General features: G+C 49.1%; 1 protein-coding gene across 2 annotated transcripts in view; it reads left to right on the top strand.

Annotated features, from left to right (window-relative positions):
* OPHN1 (oligophrenin 1) overlaps positions 1–16,491 on the top strand; it is a 65,005-nt gene that overhangs the window by 10,496 nt on the left and 38,018 nt on the right. For both annotated transcript variants that reach the window (XM_034063692.1, XM_034063693.1), the window contains exons 2-4: positions 8,538–8,633; positions 12,898–12,959; positions 15,960–16,031. In XM_034063692.1, the coding sequence (XP_033919583.1) occupies positions 8,538–8,633; positions 12,898–12,959; positions 15,960–16,031 (230 nt within the window). The remainder of the gene's footprint in view (positions 1–8,537; positions 8,634–12,897; positions 12,960–15,959; positions 16,032–16,491) is intronic.

Raw genomic sequence — 16,491 nt, 5'->3', positions numbered from 1 at the left:
GCAGCAGACAGAGCCTCACCCTACTTCAGTCTGGCCACCTGCATGAATAACAGTCCCAGTCCTGGCAGTGATGCTCAGTTGCCACAGCAATGGCTCACCAGGCACTGCCATCCCTGCATCCACTGGCATCATCGGTGTGCTTAAGCCACAATACATGTCACCCCTGTCCTAGAGCCGTGCCAGCCACAGTGCTCACAGGCATCACTTCCTGGCACCTTTGGGTTCTGTGATCAAGTGGTCTTCATGAAATGTGTTTTCCTCTGCATCACCTTAACTCAACTGGAGTACAAAAAATAGCAATTTCCTAAACAGTCAGGATTTGCCGGTAGCTGAATCACAAATGAAGGAATTCCTGTTGTGGAGTTTGGGGTGCAGGAGTGTATGAGATGGGCTGGCTGCAGGGGTGCTTGGCAGCCCTTTGGTCTGCTGGGGCTCTTCTTCAAGACAACTTGTCTGGAAATCTGGAGTTAAAGTTAATTCATGGAGAATACTTGATCAGTGGGAGGGGGAGAGGGGAGATTGTGATGGGAGAGCAGGGGCAGGCGTGAGGGAAAATCATGAAGGGAGTGGTGGGGCAGTTGTGAGGGGAAATAGTGAGGTGAGAGCAGGGGCAGCCATGGGCTGTGAGGGGTGGCTGTGAATGGAGATCTTGAGGGGAGATGAGGGCTGACCATGGGGCATAGGGGCATGGATAGGGGCAGCAGCCCCATAGTGTGGGGCCAATATGGGGTAGCAGATGAGGAGTGGCTGTGACTGGGGATCATGACTGGAGATCACTTTGCCCTTAGTGACATGGTTTAGTGGTGGGCTCGATGATCTTAAAGACTTTTCCTACCTGGTGTGTTCTATGATTCCATGATTTCTCCTCTGACATAATGGATGGATGTCAGGACATACATGATTGAGAGAAATTATACTTTTATTATTTCTTAAAGTGCATTTGAACACTTTTGCTGATTTCTAAGGCTTCTAATCTGTTTTTAGCTTCCATCTCAGCCAGCCACGTGTTCTGGGCTCCCTGCCTCTCGTCTTTGTCCAGTTCTTCTGAAGGAACTCCTCCAGCTTCGCAGGGCTGTGAGATCAGTTTGAAAGCCCAGAAAATGCTAGAGGTGAAGAACTGTCCTTTGAAGAGTTTAGACATTCAAAGTGTAGTTTCACCTCTTGCTCATCATGAAGAGCATTAGGTGAAACACTGATGCCAGTGGTAGTTTTGACATGGTGCTGTTCATTGTGAGAGTGCAGGTATCCCTATGTGGGCTGTCCCTGCTGGGCATGAGGCTGTGCTGAGGATCCTGCCCTTTATGGGAACTTCGGATTATGGTTATCCTGACATTTCACAAGCAAAAAACCTAAAAAATGGATCTCTATGCTGTCCTTTATAAAACAAAAATGTGGCCTCAAGTGCCACTCTCCAGGAAATCAGTACAAGCCAGTACAAGTCACTGGGAGAATGATATGTCCTTGTCTTTGCTTTAAAACACGGTTTTGTTACGTGCTTGTCTATCCGTGTCTATCAGTGGTATCTGTCACTGTGAAGGTCCAGCGAAGAAAAGTTAAGCTGGATAATCAGTGGTCACTCAATGAGAGGTGGGGGGAGAGTGCATGGATCTCCCCAAGAGCTGTAACCTGCCTCACTCCCAGACCAGTGCACGGCAAACGTTGTTCTCCTTTCAACCTTGCTTGCTCTTTGGTTTGGTTGGTTTTCTGAGCTGGTACGTTGCCCAACTTCTGAGGTGCTGGTGAGGAGACCTGCAATCTGCTTCTGTTCATGGCAGCCAGAAAAGCCTCTCTGCATTCAACTTCCTTGTTCTTCAATCTAGTGTATTAAGGCTTGCCAGTTTTGCTCAAGTGTGACAGGACAGTATATATAGCAGGTTTCCATCAATGAATAAGGGAGATAAGCGTAAGGAATGTATCATAAACATGAAGAATTGCTGTGTTGGTCTTTTATATACATATGTATTTTAATTAAATAAGCCTGTGGAGCAAGTTTGTGCACTTACCAGGTTGCTCAAGCAAGGAGAATTTATGAGAAGAAGAAATTAGGTTTAGGATAGCAGGAAAGTGGAAGGGTGATGTGTAAGTTAAGGCAATGGTACGGAGGGCAGGTACCCAGCTTGCAAAGCAAAAGGCTTCCAGGTAGAGCAAGTTACTGAAAAATGTATTTGTACTTGAATCAGAGCCCTGCTTTTCTCCCTGCAGCCTGTGCTGGATCAACTGTGCTAATGAAATGGCAGTTTATGAAAAACTCTGTCAATAAAGAACTGATTAGAAAAGATAAATATGTAGAAGTATCAGACATTCAGTAAATTCCTTTGCAAGAGATCTGTGAAGCACAGCTAAATATAGCAGGTTATTTTTAGACGTTCATGCTGGCCGTTTACTCCTGGCAAGTGGAAAACCCATGTCAGTGTGTGAGAAACGGCCTTTGTAAAATGTGTCAGTATTGCTGAATCCCACAGCATCCAGAAAGCCTTTGGGACACTCGGGAACAGCTTGCCAGGGGTTAATGCCGAGCATTGTCTGCTGTACTGGGCCAGTTTTAATTGCCTCATGGTAAGCATCTCTTTATGGAGTTCCAGGAGTGCTGTTCTCCTCACACATTGTCTGTGTAGCTTTGGGATTACCTACAAGGCTACCCGGTAGGTAATTGTTTCCCCTCATCTGAAAACATCAAGATGTTTTTGTGTTGGAGCAGCTGTAGAGTATTTAGGAGTGTTCAGTGAGTCAGGACTGATTACTCACGTTCCTGATGCACATCTGGGCTCAGCTGGGGCAGCTTCATTGATTTCAGAGTTGAGGTATTTTGGTGGGACAGTGTTCGGGAGCTGCATGCAGTTAGTGCACACTGTGTGAATACAGCAGCTCAGAGCAGAATCCAGCCTCTTGGCCAAGCACTTTTAAAGCTTTGCTGCAAGCGCAGAGAAATCTCCTGGAAGCCATTGGTCGTGTCCTGCATCCAGAATCTCATCCCGGGGTAGCAGCATGGATGAACTGAACTGCGTCTCCTTCATGATGCAAGTCCCTGGGAAATTCTTCCATGGAGCTGGTAACAATGGGCACATTCTTCTCCCTTCAGGGATCACAGCCCTCTCTTTTGCGTGTTAGAGGACAACTGGTGTTTCTCATGTTCTGCATGTCCCACTGCATAGCTGTCCATGAGGAAGCAGAAAATGTGCCATACTGACCAAGCACTGGGAGGAAATTTAGGTGCATCCTCAGAGTCTTGTAATGTTCCCCTGAAAAAGAAATAAATCCAGACTTTAGATCCTAATCCTAAAAATTTATCCTTGGCTTAGAATGCTCTTATTTAAGTACAGAATGAACTTTTATTGCCTTTTGTTTGCTTATTTGGGAAAAAAAAGAAGTGTGTGGCTGGTTTTGATATTTCTGTTTTGAAGCTGGAGAGGAAGAAAGCAAAGCACAAACATGAAGCTCTTCCTTACATTGGGTCTGTTTATTTGCATTGACTTAGCTCAAAATCAGTTTGGGCAAGTGTCTCCCTGCAGGGTACGTCCATGCTGTGGGCAAAGGCAGAGGGCTCCGAGTGGCTCATTCTGCCATGGAAGTCTCGGGGGATGCTCTTCCCCTTGCAGCCCATGTGCTGGCCCAGGCAGGGAGACCAGCGTAAGTTGCTTCTCACCTTCCAATGAGCATCCTGCACGGTTCCCAGGGACAGGATGGGAGCTGATTTCTGGTCAGCTGTTCATGCCTTGCTGTACCTGCCCTCAGTTGGAGTCAAGTTAAGGACTGTGTTTGCTCAAGAAATGTCACTGGCCGATGATTGCTGTGGTGATGAGGTGTATTTTGTTTGTCTGGTTTGGCTTGTTTGCTTGTTTGTTTCTTCTCCTTAGTTTGCAGTGCGATGCACAGGGAGCAGGGTGTGACTAAGGATTAGCCAGACCTGTTCTTTTACCCTGTAGGAGGTTTTTTGTTGCTTTTTAAAGTGTTTGTTTCTAAAAATCACGTTTTTAGAATGTGTAACAGAGATGCTGTCTCTGCATCTCTGTTAATCCAACATCACATTGTGTCTGTGGTTTTAAATGAGGTGGTCCAAGCATGTGCACAAGTCACTGGCACTTCCATGTCCATGCTCTCAGGAACATTGTTTCCTCTCCCTGCAAAAGAGGAGCACTGCAGTCACCAGAGACTTAGAGAAGTGTGACCCTCCCCTGAGGAGTGCATCCGGGGCTCCCTAAAGATGTGCATCTGTGACACCTCGAGCTTCATTAGCCCTCGAGTGGCACCTCTGTGCCCCACTCTGCAGCCATGCAGTGAGCACTGGTGCACGGGGCTGTGTCCCCCATGGGGTCTGTCCTGCAGCTGGTGGTTTCCTGCCACTTTAAATTGCAAGCACTGGGGGATAGAAAGCAGAACCACAAACTGGTTTAGGGCCCCTGGGTATAATCTGTGTTTTTTCAGAGGCCTGTGGCTTTTGCAAAGGCAGCAAGAGTTTTTTGTTTGCAGTCTTCGGTTACCTGTGGTTCCTGTGAGAGGCTGAAATGGGAATCCCTGCTAGGACTTTGCTGAGCAGGCTGTGGGACACATCCTTCACTAGCTGCAGTCTCTGGAAGTGGGTTATATATACATGAATACAACCAAAAAGTTCTTTGTGTAGCTCTTATGGCTGTGGCTGAAGCTGACTTTGCTTCTCTCCCTCCTGCCAGGTGCAGCTTGGCTGGAGCTTTTCTGAGCGGAGAGATGGGACTTGATTTTCACTGGGAGGGTAAATGATTGTGACCACAAACTGTGGGAGTTGGCACTGCTTCCTGAATGCTGCAAGGAGAGTCTGAGAGGAATCCTGATCAAATGCATTTCCACTGAATCGGGCTGAGCTGTACAAGAGCAGGCTGGGTCGGGTGGAACTTTGTGTGTTCATTGCAGTGATCTCCCTGCTTTGGAAGCATGGCCTGGCTCTCCGCATGCATCCCTGTGTGAGCAGGGCAAGACCCTGCAGCCACAGCTCTCCAGCCTGCACCCTTCTCCCTCCTGTCAGGCTTGGGGTTTGCAAAGCTGGGAGGCATTTGGTAGCTGTGTGGTTGTATCAGCAAGGAAAAGGTTTCTAAGTGTCTGTATTCCAGCATGAGCTTAGCCCAGTTGTTCCACACAGCTGATCTCTTCCTGTCCTGCTCCAGCTGCTGACCATGGTGTCCCCTTCCTGCTGTCAAACCACTTTCCTGTGGCTGTGGCTCATCCCTTTCGCCCCATCCCCCCCTGCCCTGCACCATCCCCTGGTGTCATAAGCCACTGTTTGGGTGCCACCAAAGGTACCTCTGAGCAGTGCATGGTGATGCTCTGCACTGAGTCCTGGCCCTGGACCCCGGAGGGACTCAGCCCCCAGGTGTGAGCATCTCCTCATCTCATGGTGGCTGGTGCCAGTGGGCACTGTGGTGGCAGGAGCAGCTGCCACAGTCATCCCAGTGTTAATTCCCAATAAACACCCCAACCATACCACTCATAATACCACAGCAGTACCCAATGCTGTCCATCCTGCGTGTGTGTATAGCGCTTGTCAGAAGCCAATGTTCAGCCAAGGCTCTGTACGTGTATAAGGACGAGTCACACTGGTCTGCAGGAGTCTGTTTCCCATTAAGTGCTCCTCAGGACCCATGCCAGGCGTTCACAGCACGGGCTCTCATTCTGTTTTGTCCTCTCCTTCCATAACCCTGCATCTTCCACAGTTGTTATTCTATGAATGAGTCCGTGCGTGGTGCTGAGCAGCTCCTGGCCACCCCGCATGGCACGGCACAGGGGATGGCTGCCCACCTTGAGGCAGTGTTAGCTCTGTGCAGCAGGGCAGCATCATGTGGGCTCCCTACACCAACTTGGCTGAAAGTGAGGATGGGGACGGCTCCCTGGTATGGAAAAAATTCCTTGTTCTGAGTGAAACCAAACAGCACTGGGCTAATTAGGGGGTGCTCATTTTGTTTTTTCACTGTTAAGCTAATGTGAGATGTGGTTTATAGCACTTCCATTTCGATTTCCTTCAGCTAGACAATTGACAAATAAATGTTCAGGCCAGACGTTTTGAAAGGAAAATATCATTTAAATCAGCTATAATCCTTTCTTTTTTTCCTGGTTAAAATATATTGTGTTTGGCTTTTTCTCTGCTATTGCCTTACCCCTGTTTCTATAAAAATAAAAAGACAAGCAGCTTGCCAAGGACCGTTTCTCTGATGCTGGGGCTAAACACTGTGCTGACAGATGCAATGGAAAACCAGTGTATGAAGTCCTCTGTCCCACAACAGGGTTGTGCGTGCTCCTGGCTCACAGGGACACCCGCAGCCAGAGCCAGCTGAGGCCTCATCCCTGTCCCCCAGCCAGTGCACCCGGATGCATGGATGGATGGGATGCTAGTAAGGGTCCTGCTGGCTGTCAGAGCAGCTGCTCAGCAGCCCAGTGCTGGGTCAGATGGGTGTTTAAATGGAATGATTGAAGTTTAGCCGCTAACAAATGCAGTTGAGGAGTGAGGAGGGGTTGGTCGGGTGTGTCTGCAGTATCCAGGGAAGATGAGGAGGGTTTTCAGGGGGACAAAGATTCCCCTGAGCAACAACTGAATGAAAGCCTCTTGCCCCAGCCTGAAGCGAATGCTGTGGGTACTGAGAGTGAATTACTTGCTGAGGTTTTCCATCAAATCAATGACATCGTTCTGTGCTAGAGTTCACCCATGTACGTGCTCTCAGCCCCCTCCAGCAGCTGTGCTTAAATAGCGACATTCAGGCCTGAATCTCCCCATTCAGGAGCAAAGGTTTGACCCGTTGGAGGAAACTGCTGAACAAGGCTTTTGAGGGGAGAGAGGGGACAGACACTTCGAGGCTGCTCTCTTCCCCCAGCCGAGGACCTGGCTGTCCCCACATACCACTGTCATTCAGGGGCCTTGGAGAGGGCTGGAGCATCCCAGGGTGCTCCTGACATTGGGCCAGGGGAAGAAGAGCAGGCTGGGGACCTGCTGCTTGCTTTCTTTTCCCACTGTCCAGTTTAGTGCTGTGCAATCTTTCTCTCCCCTTTGTAGCAGCATTTCAGAAAAAAACCCCATGTTTGCCACTGTGGTGATAAAGTCTTTTTATCACTGAACCTGCTGTGGGAAAGGACAAACAAAAATACACCCAGAGCACCATTTTCTTCAGGCTAGAAAGGGAGAGGGGTAGCCAATACTGTGTGGAGACAGTTCCTCACTAATTCACACCTCATTTTTGGCTGTTATCTCCTCCAGATTTTAAAAACTGATGCCAAAGGTAATTGTACATATCTCATTTTCTTAAACAGGCAAATGAAAAGAAAACCCACCAAAAACCCACCATCCACATATACAGAGTTGCTCTATTACAGCAGTCCTTTTCCTGGTTTGGCAAAGGAGCTCCGTGTGAGCGGGTTGCATGTTAACATCCGTGTTGTCACATATTCCACACTTGCAGCTTCCTGAATTTCAGAAAGCACTATCTCTGGTGCAGCCCTCAAAGGAATCCAACCATTGGGTCCAGAATTAGGGAAATAGCAATCTAAATCAAACTGATCCCGAGGTCCTTTCCAATCCTAACTATTCTATGATTCTATGATTCTACAAAATGATTCCTTTGCCTTTGTTTTATTGTCCACATCCTATTCCCTAAGGTCAGGCAAGTTCAGCCTCCTGTTTGTATCTCAGGTATTTGGAGAAAGACTAACCTCCTACAAAGTATATCTCTTCGGTCAGGAAGGTGTGGTTGATGTGAGGCTGCCAAACCCACCACATCTGCCTCTTGTGCTCTGCCAGCAAGGAAGGACTTGGTTTCTCCTGTGGTGAAGTGTTTCCTGTGGCTGTAACAGCTGTCATGAGTGGGTGATTTTGGCGTCAGGGTGTGCTGTGTTGTTGTGTCCCCATCCCGGCTGCAGTTTCCCTGCCAGTGTCAGCAGACACCTTCCCACAGTGGAGCCACCGATGGAGCTGTGAATCAGGCGCACAGGATGCAGAGACACAAAGGATCCTTTTGGCTAGAGATTTCTCTGGAGAGTCCAAAAATAATCTGTGCTGAGCTACCAGCCACCGTCAGGAAGTGTCTTTGCTTCAGGACTGATTGTTTCTCCCCCAGCAGGGCAGGAGCAGGTCCCAGGGGCATCTGCAGACACTCAGGAGCACAGCTTGAGCCCTCTGGCTTGCTGTACTCAGCTGCAGCACAGTCCTTCCTTAGAGCCTGTTTGTGTCTGAGACCCCCTAAAGAGGGGCAATTATTTTGAGTGCTTTGTTTTTCCCCCACATTTATTTTCTGACTTTACAGATTTTTCTTGTATAGAATGAAAACACTACTTTGAACAGCAACAAGTCTGACAGCCTCTTTGCTCTTCCTGTACACAGCAGGATATGAGGCTATCGATCACCTGTTGTTATCAGTGGTGTTATTACAACTGCAGCATTTTCTCAAGTGCTGAAATTCCTGCTGCCTATGGATTTTGCTAACTGCCCTACTATCGTTTTGTTCCATTCAGGCTAAAAAGCTGTCTTGACGCTTCTGTGTAATGACTGCAAAAATACTCAGCCTTATTGCTCTGTCCTTTTCCAGGTTACTCATCAGCAGTACAGAAGTTCTCCCAGACTTTGCAGTCCTTTCAATTTGACTTTATTGGTGACACACTAACAGATGATGAGATCAATATTGGTAAGTTTTCTTCTTTTTTATGCCATCCTTCAGTAACTGAGAAAGCCTTTCCTTCTCTAGGAATTTCTGTGCGTTGATATCTTTTAACCAGCATCAGGAGCAGGTTCCTCAGATGCCAGTCAGCTGTTCCATAACCTGTTTTACAGAGTTCAACTTTCACAGATAGAGTTTCACATTGCTAATTTAGCGGATAATTTGTGGGTGTTTCCCACAGCTCCAGCCCTTCTGTGCTGCCAGGCACTGGGGAGGATGGTGGTGCAGCACTGGGCCTCCCAGCATGTCCTGTTCCCGGTGCTGCAGGTGGAGCGGGAGTATGTGCAGTGCTGGGCATCAGCCATGTATCCCAATGCAGGCGGGTGCTGCTCCCAAAGCTGCCTTTGCTCTGCTGAAAATGCCTTACAAACAAAAGCAGTCCCACACGGCCCTGGAAAACGAACCAGGCTGCAAACTGCTGGGAGAAAGGAATTGCTGAACGTGGTGTTGGATAGAAAATAATGGTCTCTGTCTGTGGCACAACTGTTGTAGTACTCCCTGCACATCTGTTTCAGGATTAGCAATCCTAAAGCTGTTTTACATCCCGGCCAGCCTGGTGCAGCTGTGCAGATTACACAAGTGCCAGCTGCACCAGGGGAGCTAAACCCAGTGGCCTAAATGCCCTAAACCCAGCGCATTTCAAGTTAATCCTGCTGTTGAATGGCTGATGCAGGGGTATGGTGCTACAGGGGTGGCACCTGGCAGGAGGGATGTCAGGAGACCCTCCTGCCCCCAAGGGTCTGACCCTGCCCCATGGGACAAAACCCTGGGCTGAGGGGGTGCAGTGCCCTGTTAGGGGTCTCAGGGCATAAGCCAGGCTGCTCCCAGGGGCTGGATGTAGAAGAACAAAAAACCAAAAGCTTTTGCCAGGCTGATGTTGAAGAGCAACTGGAAGTGTGACATTGCTGATGTCAGGGCTCTCAGCCATCGCTGAAAGGGGAAGGAAGTAAAGCCTGTTCTTTGGTTTGTTTTATTTCAAGCGATTTAAAGCAGATTGCAGGTTGCCATTCAGTCTGTTTTCCTTTATGGAAAGTCTCTAGGTGAAACCCACTGGAAATGAGTCAGCCTCCAAATCTAATGGTAGTAGGGGTGATAAATTTCCAAACACTTCTGAATAAGGGAGGGGAAAACATTGCCTTATAAATGCCCCTTCTGGGAGCAGAGGGATCTGAAGCGAACAGCCGCCCAAGGAAAGGAGTGTCCCTTCTCTCAGCTGGAAGGGACAAAGCTCTGATGTCCCATATCCCTGTGCTGCCTCTTTGCCTGCCTCTGTGTGCTGGCTGTGGGAGGGGAGCAGAGCCTGCAGTGGGGTGGGGTGGTGGGTCCATGGCGCTTGGTGGGTGAGGAAGGCTGCTAGCAATGGCAGAGGTTGAATGGGGAGATGGTGGGTGGAGGAGGGCAAGAAGAGATCACAGCAAATGTAAAACACTCCATGGTGAAAGGAGTGCATTCCCTACTTCTGTCTTTGTTGACCAATATTTGTTTTGCTTTTTCAAGAAGAGGTCTCTGGTTTCCCCTATGAAAAAGCCTGTGCTATGTTCCTTCTACTACACCAGTCCCTGTGGTGCAGGATGGGCCTGAGCCTCTTTGCAATGCTCCCTTATTCCTGAAACAGCAGCAGGGCGTTGACATCTCCATAGCAGCTTCTATCTCCTACAAGGGTGCCAGAGATCTGCATGGGAGCATAGGAGCTCATTTGAAGTGCAGGATATGGGAATGAAGCAAAACATTCACAAACACTTCTTATCGTACCTCAGGGAACATATCTGATTTGTAAATATAGCTGATGGTGCACATCTTTGTGTTTGTGTAGGCAGACAGGAGGCTGACACCCCTGCACGTCAAGTGGTAGCTTTGAACTCTACAAGTGTGAGTTGGGACACAGATGCTGGGTTGATGTTGTCTGTCAGGAGACGCGCTTCCCTCTAATGCTAATACCTGCATTATACAGTGGCTGCCATCCCTCCACTGGTCACCTGCATGGGACCTGAATCAACAACTCCATCAGAGATGAATGGAGCAGTGAAATGGGATGGTGTGTTCCTGTCTCCTAGGCATGGGCACATGAAATCCTCTGGCTGTAAGCTGCTGACCTTCCTGGTGTGTTTCTGGCCATCCAGCTGAGTCATTCCGGGGTAGTTCCCAGGTGTGGCTTAGGAGTCTCCATCTGCAGCCTTCTTGCTCTGCTCTGCAAGCATTTTACTCAGGCCGATAGCATGGATCCAGCTCAGTGCTCCCACACACTGCTGGTCTGGCAGGAGGGTATAGCCTGAGCCACGTGTTTGTGGTGCAGGGACAAGTTCACTGTAACTGCAGCCAGGAAATGGTGTGTCTGGGTTTTTCCTGTAGAGCAAGGAAAAAAAACATCTAGTGACAATTTTCAGTAGTGGCATTTTCCCTGTAGGTTCAGGGCTGGATTCTGTTTCTGCCCTTGATAATTCTTTTTCTGGCTCTGGCTCCTGATGTTTGTGTGCACTTCAGGTTTCACATTGTCCTGAGAAACCACAGTGAAAGTCAGTGTGTTGGCTCTGTGGTCAAGCATAATAAACTATTAGGACATCGCATGTGCTGGGCTCTGAAGCTTTTGCTCTGGAACTCAGAAGTTACTGACTCATCAAGGTTGTGTTTTGATGATGCCAGCTGAGGCACTGTGTCACAAGGCTGTGGTTTTTCACTTTTGTGTCTGTCTCAGCAACTGCAGAGACAATCTTGGAACAGTGGGAGCTCCTACTTGCTGGCTGTGCGGCAGTATTACAGCCTTTCTTTAGCAGGGCAGGTAGTTCTAGCTCCTGCCTGTGGATGAGGGGAGAGGGCACTCAGCTTGCACATGGAACAGAAATGCATCCTCTCCCCTCATCTGTGGGACAAGCAATTCCTGTATGTGCCTTGCTATATGCCTGATGTGTTCCCTCCTGTGTTACCCCTGGATACTGCCCTGCTGACGAGCTCTGGTGTCAGCCAGGCACTTCGGATGCTCTTTCATTCATTGTCAGGCAGAGCTCAAGAGCCTCCACAGCTTCACAGCGAGTAGAGGGTCTGAGCTGCAGGCACAAGGATTCCTGGAGGTTTGACAAAGCTGTTCTGTACTTTCCAAGTGAAGCTGCCAGACCTGTCTGAACCATTGCTCCCAGCAGGGTGCGGCTCCCACTGCTGGAAGGTGATGAGTGGCACTGTGGGAACCTTTCCCCGCTAGCTCCCAGGTAGTTCCCAGACACACTGAGGCAACCGGATTATGTCCTGCAGGCGTGTAGCACACAGCCACGCTGCATGCTGGCCAGATGTTTGCCCAGCCTTGTCTGACAGCCTCCTGGAGAACAGAGGCTTCTGCAGTGCTCCTAGTTCCCTTCTGCTGGTGGGAGGGTTTTTACCCCTGCTACAGATTCAGCCCCTTCCCATGTTCTTCTTCGGTGGGTGCAGAGAGGGTCTGAGCATTCCCTTTTGGTGATAACACTGTTGGTGTGTGAGTCAGGTACTCTCACCTAGTCTTGTTTTTTCTTTTTCTCCCCCAGGCTAAATAAACCTTGTTGTTTCAGTTTGTTAAAGGTTTTGTGTGATTTTGTTGTAGTTGGACTCCAGGAAAAGTGCTGATCAATGAGATCTCTTTGTTTAATTTTTAACATTTTGGGCAATGGTGTCAATGTCTGTGACTGTTTCTGCATCTGCTGCCTTTTCTTTGCAGGTACACGGACTTTGTGCTTCTTGTCACTGTACATAATCTCTGTCATTCCAGACTGTTTCCATTGCACAGGCTTGTCTTGGTCCTAGAATGCACCTGCAGTAGTTTCCAGATCAGACAGAGGTGCTGAGCCAATTCTGGTGCTGCTAGGAGGCAGCGAGGTGGGACAGGCAGCCCTACTGTGGCAGAGCACATCCTGCTGTGGTCCCTGGTGCCGATGGTTGCCCCTTGCCTGCCACCTGCCTTACTGGCTTTGTACTACAGTTCTTAATAGAAATTGATTGATGTTGCCTTCCCTTCCCAGGGTGTTGTCTCCAGCGTTGCTTCGGACAGGAGTCCCTCTTCGGTGCATAAAGAAGTACCGCTCATGGCCAGCCTTTACTGGTGCCCTGGCCTCTCTGAGTTTCTGACATAGGGACCACCTTTTCTCTGGTCTTTGGCAAGCCTTTAGACAGCGATTCTGGGGGTGCAGGCAGATTTTGGGTACCCTGGCGTGTGTCCCATGCGCCTATGCCACATCCTAGCTCCACTGACCAGCCTCTTCTTTTTTTACAGCTGAGTCCTTTAAGGAGTTTGCAGAGCTGCTCCACGAAGTAGAGCTGGAGAGGTCCATGATGGTAAGATGATCAAAACTGCTGTGGTAATTATTGCCTTGTCGTAAGTTTAAATGTTAAATCACAGCCAGCAGCACCATGTACCATCAGAAGGAAGCTGGGAGCACCAGGAACACTGTGGTTTGTACCATATCTTGTCCGTTGCTGTGGGCACTTAGCAGCAGAGGGGAGGCGCTGGTCAGGGATGGGCACAGCTTGTCCCAGGCAGTGTGTGAAACCTCTCCTGCATGCCAGGCAGTCATGGAGCCACAGGACCCAGCCCTCTGCAGCAGGTTTGCTCTGTAAAGCCAGTTGTGTCTTCTAACAAACTGGTTTTGTGATATAACAAGTGTTAAAGGATAAGCAGCTTCATTTTCGCCAGGTGAGAGCATATGGGTCCCCCTGTGCCCTGCCCTTGCCAGCACAGCTCCTGCAGTGACGTGCTGCCTTCAGCCTCCTGCTGTGGCGTGCGCTTTGCCTCTTCAGAGCTCCTCCAGAGTGAGTGCTGGCTTTCCATCTCACTCCTAAGTCCAGGAAAAACACGAAGGTTAGGCTCGGTGGAGAGCTCTTACAGCATGCCAGGAATGTGCTGCTTGGCTCTGCTTTCCTCTGCCTCGTGCAGCAGTGAGAGCTCGTGCCAGGCTGCTGGCTAGGCCAGTGCTGCAGCGGTGACTGCGCCGGCAGGACACCACAGACTGGTCTGTGGGGCTGCAGGCAGGTAGGGAATGGGAGGAAAGCAGTATGACAGCTCTTTGTTAATTCCATCCAGGTACAATGGCTCCTTTGGCAGTGGGTAAGTGGGTGGAGGGGATTATTTCAGGGATCATGGATGCTTTTAGGGATCCTCTCCAGCTCCTCTAAATTCTTACTATTTATTTTCCCCCTGCTCTGCCTGTAGGATCAGTTATTAACAGTAGCTCACTCAGAAGGCTTCATGCTTTCTCCATGTTCATCAGCTTTAGATTACCTGAAAGAGCTGTGGCAGTGTAGCGTCATATCCCCTTCTCTCTCCCTTCTCTGGAACTGGGGAGGAATCCTGTCATAGCACAAGTGGGGACAGGAAGAGACAGCAGGTTGTGGCCCACTGGCAGAGTGGATTCAGTGGTGCAGGTGCATTCAGTGGTGCAAGCTGGAGTGAATTTGCCTCTGGATTCATGGAGAGGCAGTGCAGAGCATATCCCAGGAAAGCATCTTTCATACATCTGACAAGACTGGAAGAGCCGTGTGCAGGCTCTCCTTTTTCCCTAGCTGTTACTGTTACTCTCCTGCTGTGACAGATAACCTGCTGTCATTCCTCTTCTGGCTGGATTTCAGGAGAAGGAAAGTCCATCATTTATTTGACAGCCATGTTGTCAGAGCCATCAATCCTAGTGCTGTCTGTGGTGAGAAATACCAGGCCATGAGAAAGCCGTGGCAGGGAGCCATCCCCAGTCCTGTCTTCTGCTCATGTGAGCTTGGGTTATTCCTCACACCTTCTCTGAGAAGCAGCTCCTGCCCATTGCAACCTTGCTGAGCTCTTAAGGGATGTATTGCATTGGAAAAAAGCTCCTTTCAGGGCTGCAGCAGCCACTTACTGGCACTGCACTCACCAGCACGAGCATTGCTGTGTTCGCTGGGAGATGCTAGTGACTCCACACATCTCTGCCTCTCAGATCTTACCCATCACAGCTTTACATTAAAGACAAAGGTGGATGTGTTGTGGAAGGCACAGCTAGTATGGTGCTGTGCCCAGGTGGCAGGAGGGAGTGCGGCTGGGATGTGTGGAGCAGAGGGGCCAGCAGCAGTGGCAGAGGGGAAGCAGCTGCCGGAGCACATCTTCTCTGCCCCCTTCCCTGCTGTTCAAGCAGACAGAGCAGCTCACTGCAGGCAGGGACCCAACTGGGCTGACAAGAAAGTAGCAGTCCCCAGTGGGCTTTGAGAATATATTTGGTTCTGGTTTGTGATTCTCAGAGAGATAAGCAAACAACCTTGCCTCCTGGGGCTGCTGCTAATGCCAGTGGAACATCAACTTTCTCAGCTCTTCCTGTGTCAGACAGGGACAGTGATTCTCTTAAAATGGGATGGGTGGCAAGTGCTGTTACCTGAAGGAGCTGGTGAATGAAGTTACTAAGGCACTGGCCATCATATTTGAAAAATCATGGCAGTCAGGTGAGGTTCCCGTTAACTGGAAAAAGGGAAATATAACCCCCATGTTCAAGAAGGGGAAAATGGATGATCCGGGTTATTACAGAGCAGTCAGTCTCACCTCTGTGCCTGGCAAAGTCTGGGAGCAAATTCTCCTGGCAGGCATTCTAGGGCACATGAAAAACAACCAGGTGCTTGGTGACAGCAGCAGGGCTTCACTAGGGGGAAATCCTGCCTGACCAATTTGATGTCCTTCTATGATGGGGCTACAGAACTGATGGACAGGGGTGGGGCAGTTGATGGCATCTACCTGGACTTGTGCAAAGCGTTCGACACTGTCCCACATGACATCCTTGTCTCTAAATTGGAGAGACATCAATTTGATAGGTGGAGCACTCGGTGGATAAAGAACTGGCTGGATGGCTGCACGCAAAGAGTTGTGGTCAATGGCTCAATGTCCGGCTGGAGACCAGTAACGAGTGATGTCTTCAGGGATCGGTGCTGGGACCAGTCTTGTTTAACATCTTTGTCGCTGACATGGACAGTGGGATTGAGTGTGCCCTCAGCGAGTTCGCCAATGACACCAAGCTGTGTGGTTCTGTTGATCTGCTGGAGGGAAGGAATGCCATCCAGAGGGACCTTGACACACTTGTGAGCTGGGCTGATGCCAACCTCATGAAGTTTAACCATGCCAAGTGCAAGGTCCTACACCTGGGTCAGAGCAATCCCAGGCACAGCTACAGATTGGACAGAGAAGAGATTCAGAGCAGCCCTGCGGAGAAGGACTTGGGGGTGTTGGTCAATGAGAAAATGAGCATGAGCCGGCTGCAGTGTGTTCAACCTTTAATTAGGAGAAAATCTGTATCCTGTAATTAAACTGTTTCTTTCTTTGTGCCATAGGTACAGAACGCTAGCGATTTGCTGATCAAACCTTTGGAAAACTTTCGGAAGGAACAAATAGGGTTCACCAAGGTAAAGCTTGTTTGGTTTAAATTTAAACATACTTGTTTTCTGTTACTATATTTTAACGCATTTTTTTCTACCTTTTGTTGTTGTTTTGAAGGTTAAACAATCCTTGTACAGTGTTTCAACTTCATGCTTTCAGAAGCTTCCCTGTTGAATGCTGGCTTTCAGCTGCTGGCACAAGAAAGCTTGTGCTGTGACTTTTAGTCTGATTTTTTAATCATAAGAGGCTCCAAAACCTTTTCCTGAATTCTTTGGGTTCTCTTCTGGCCTAATTCCAGCACTTTCTCCATCCTGAGCAAGGAGCGCTTATTACAACCAGTGATCAGGAGGTTTTCCTTGCTTCTTTCTCTCCTCTCCCCTTTGTCCATTCAGGGCTATTGAGAATAAAGCACTTTCCTCAGCTAAGTGAGTGTTAGAGCAGGAGGGGGAGAGAGCAGCAGAGTTTGGCAGTCAGAACTTCACTACA

Source organism: Melopsittacus undulatus, chromosome 6 (genome assembly GCF_012275295.1).
Source record: "Melopsittacus undulatus isolate bMelUnd1 chromosome 6, bMelUnd1.mat.Z, whole genome shotgun sequence".
NCBI lineage: Eukaryota > Metazoa > Chordata > Aves > Psittaciformes > Psittaculidae > Melopsittacus > Melopsittacus undulatus.
The sequence above is the reverse complement of the archived record's forward strand: the minus strand, read 5'-3'. Positions and strand labels throughout refer to the sequence as shown.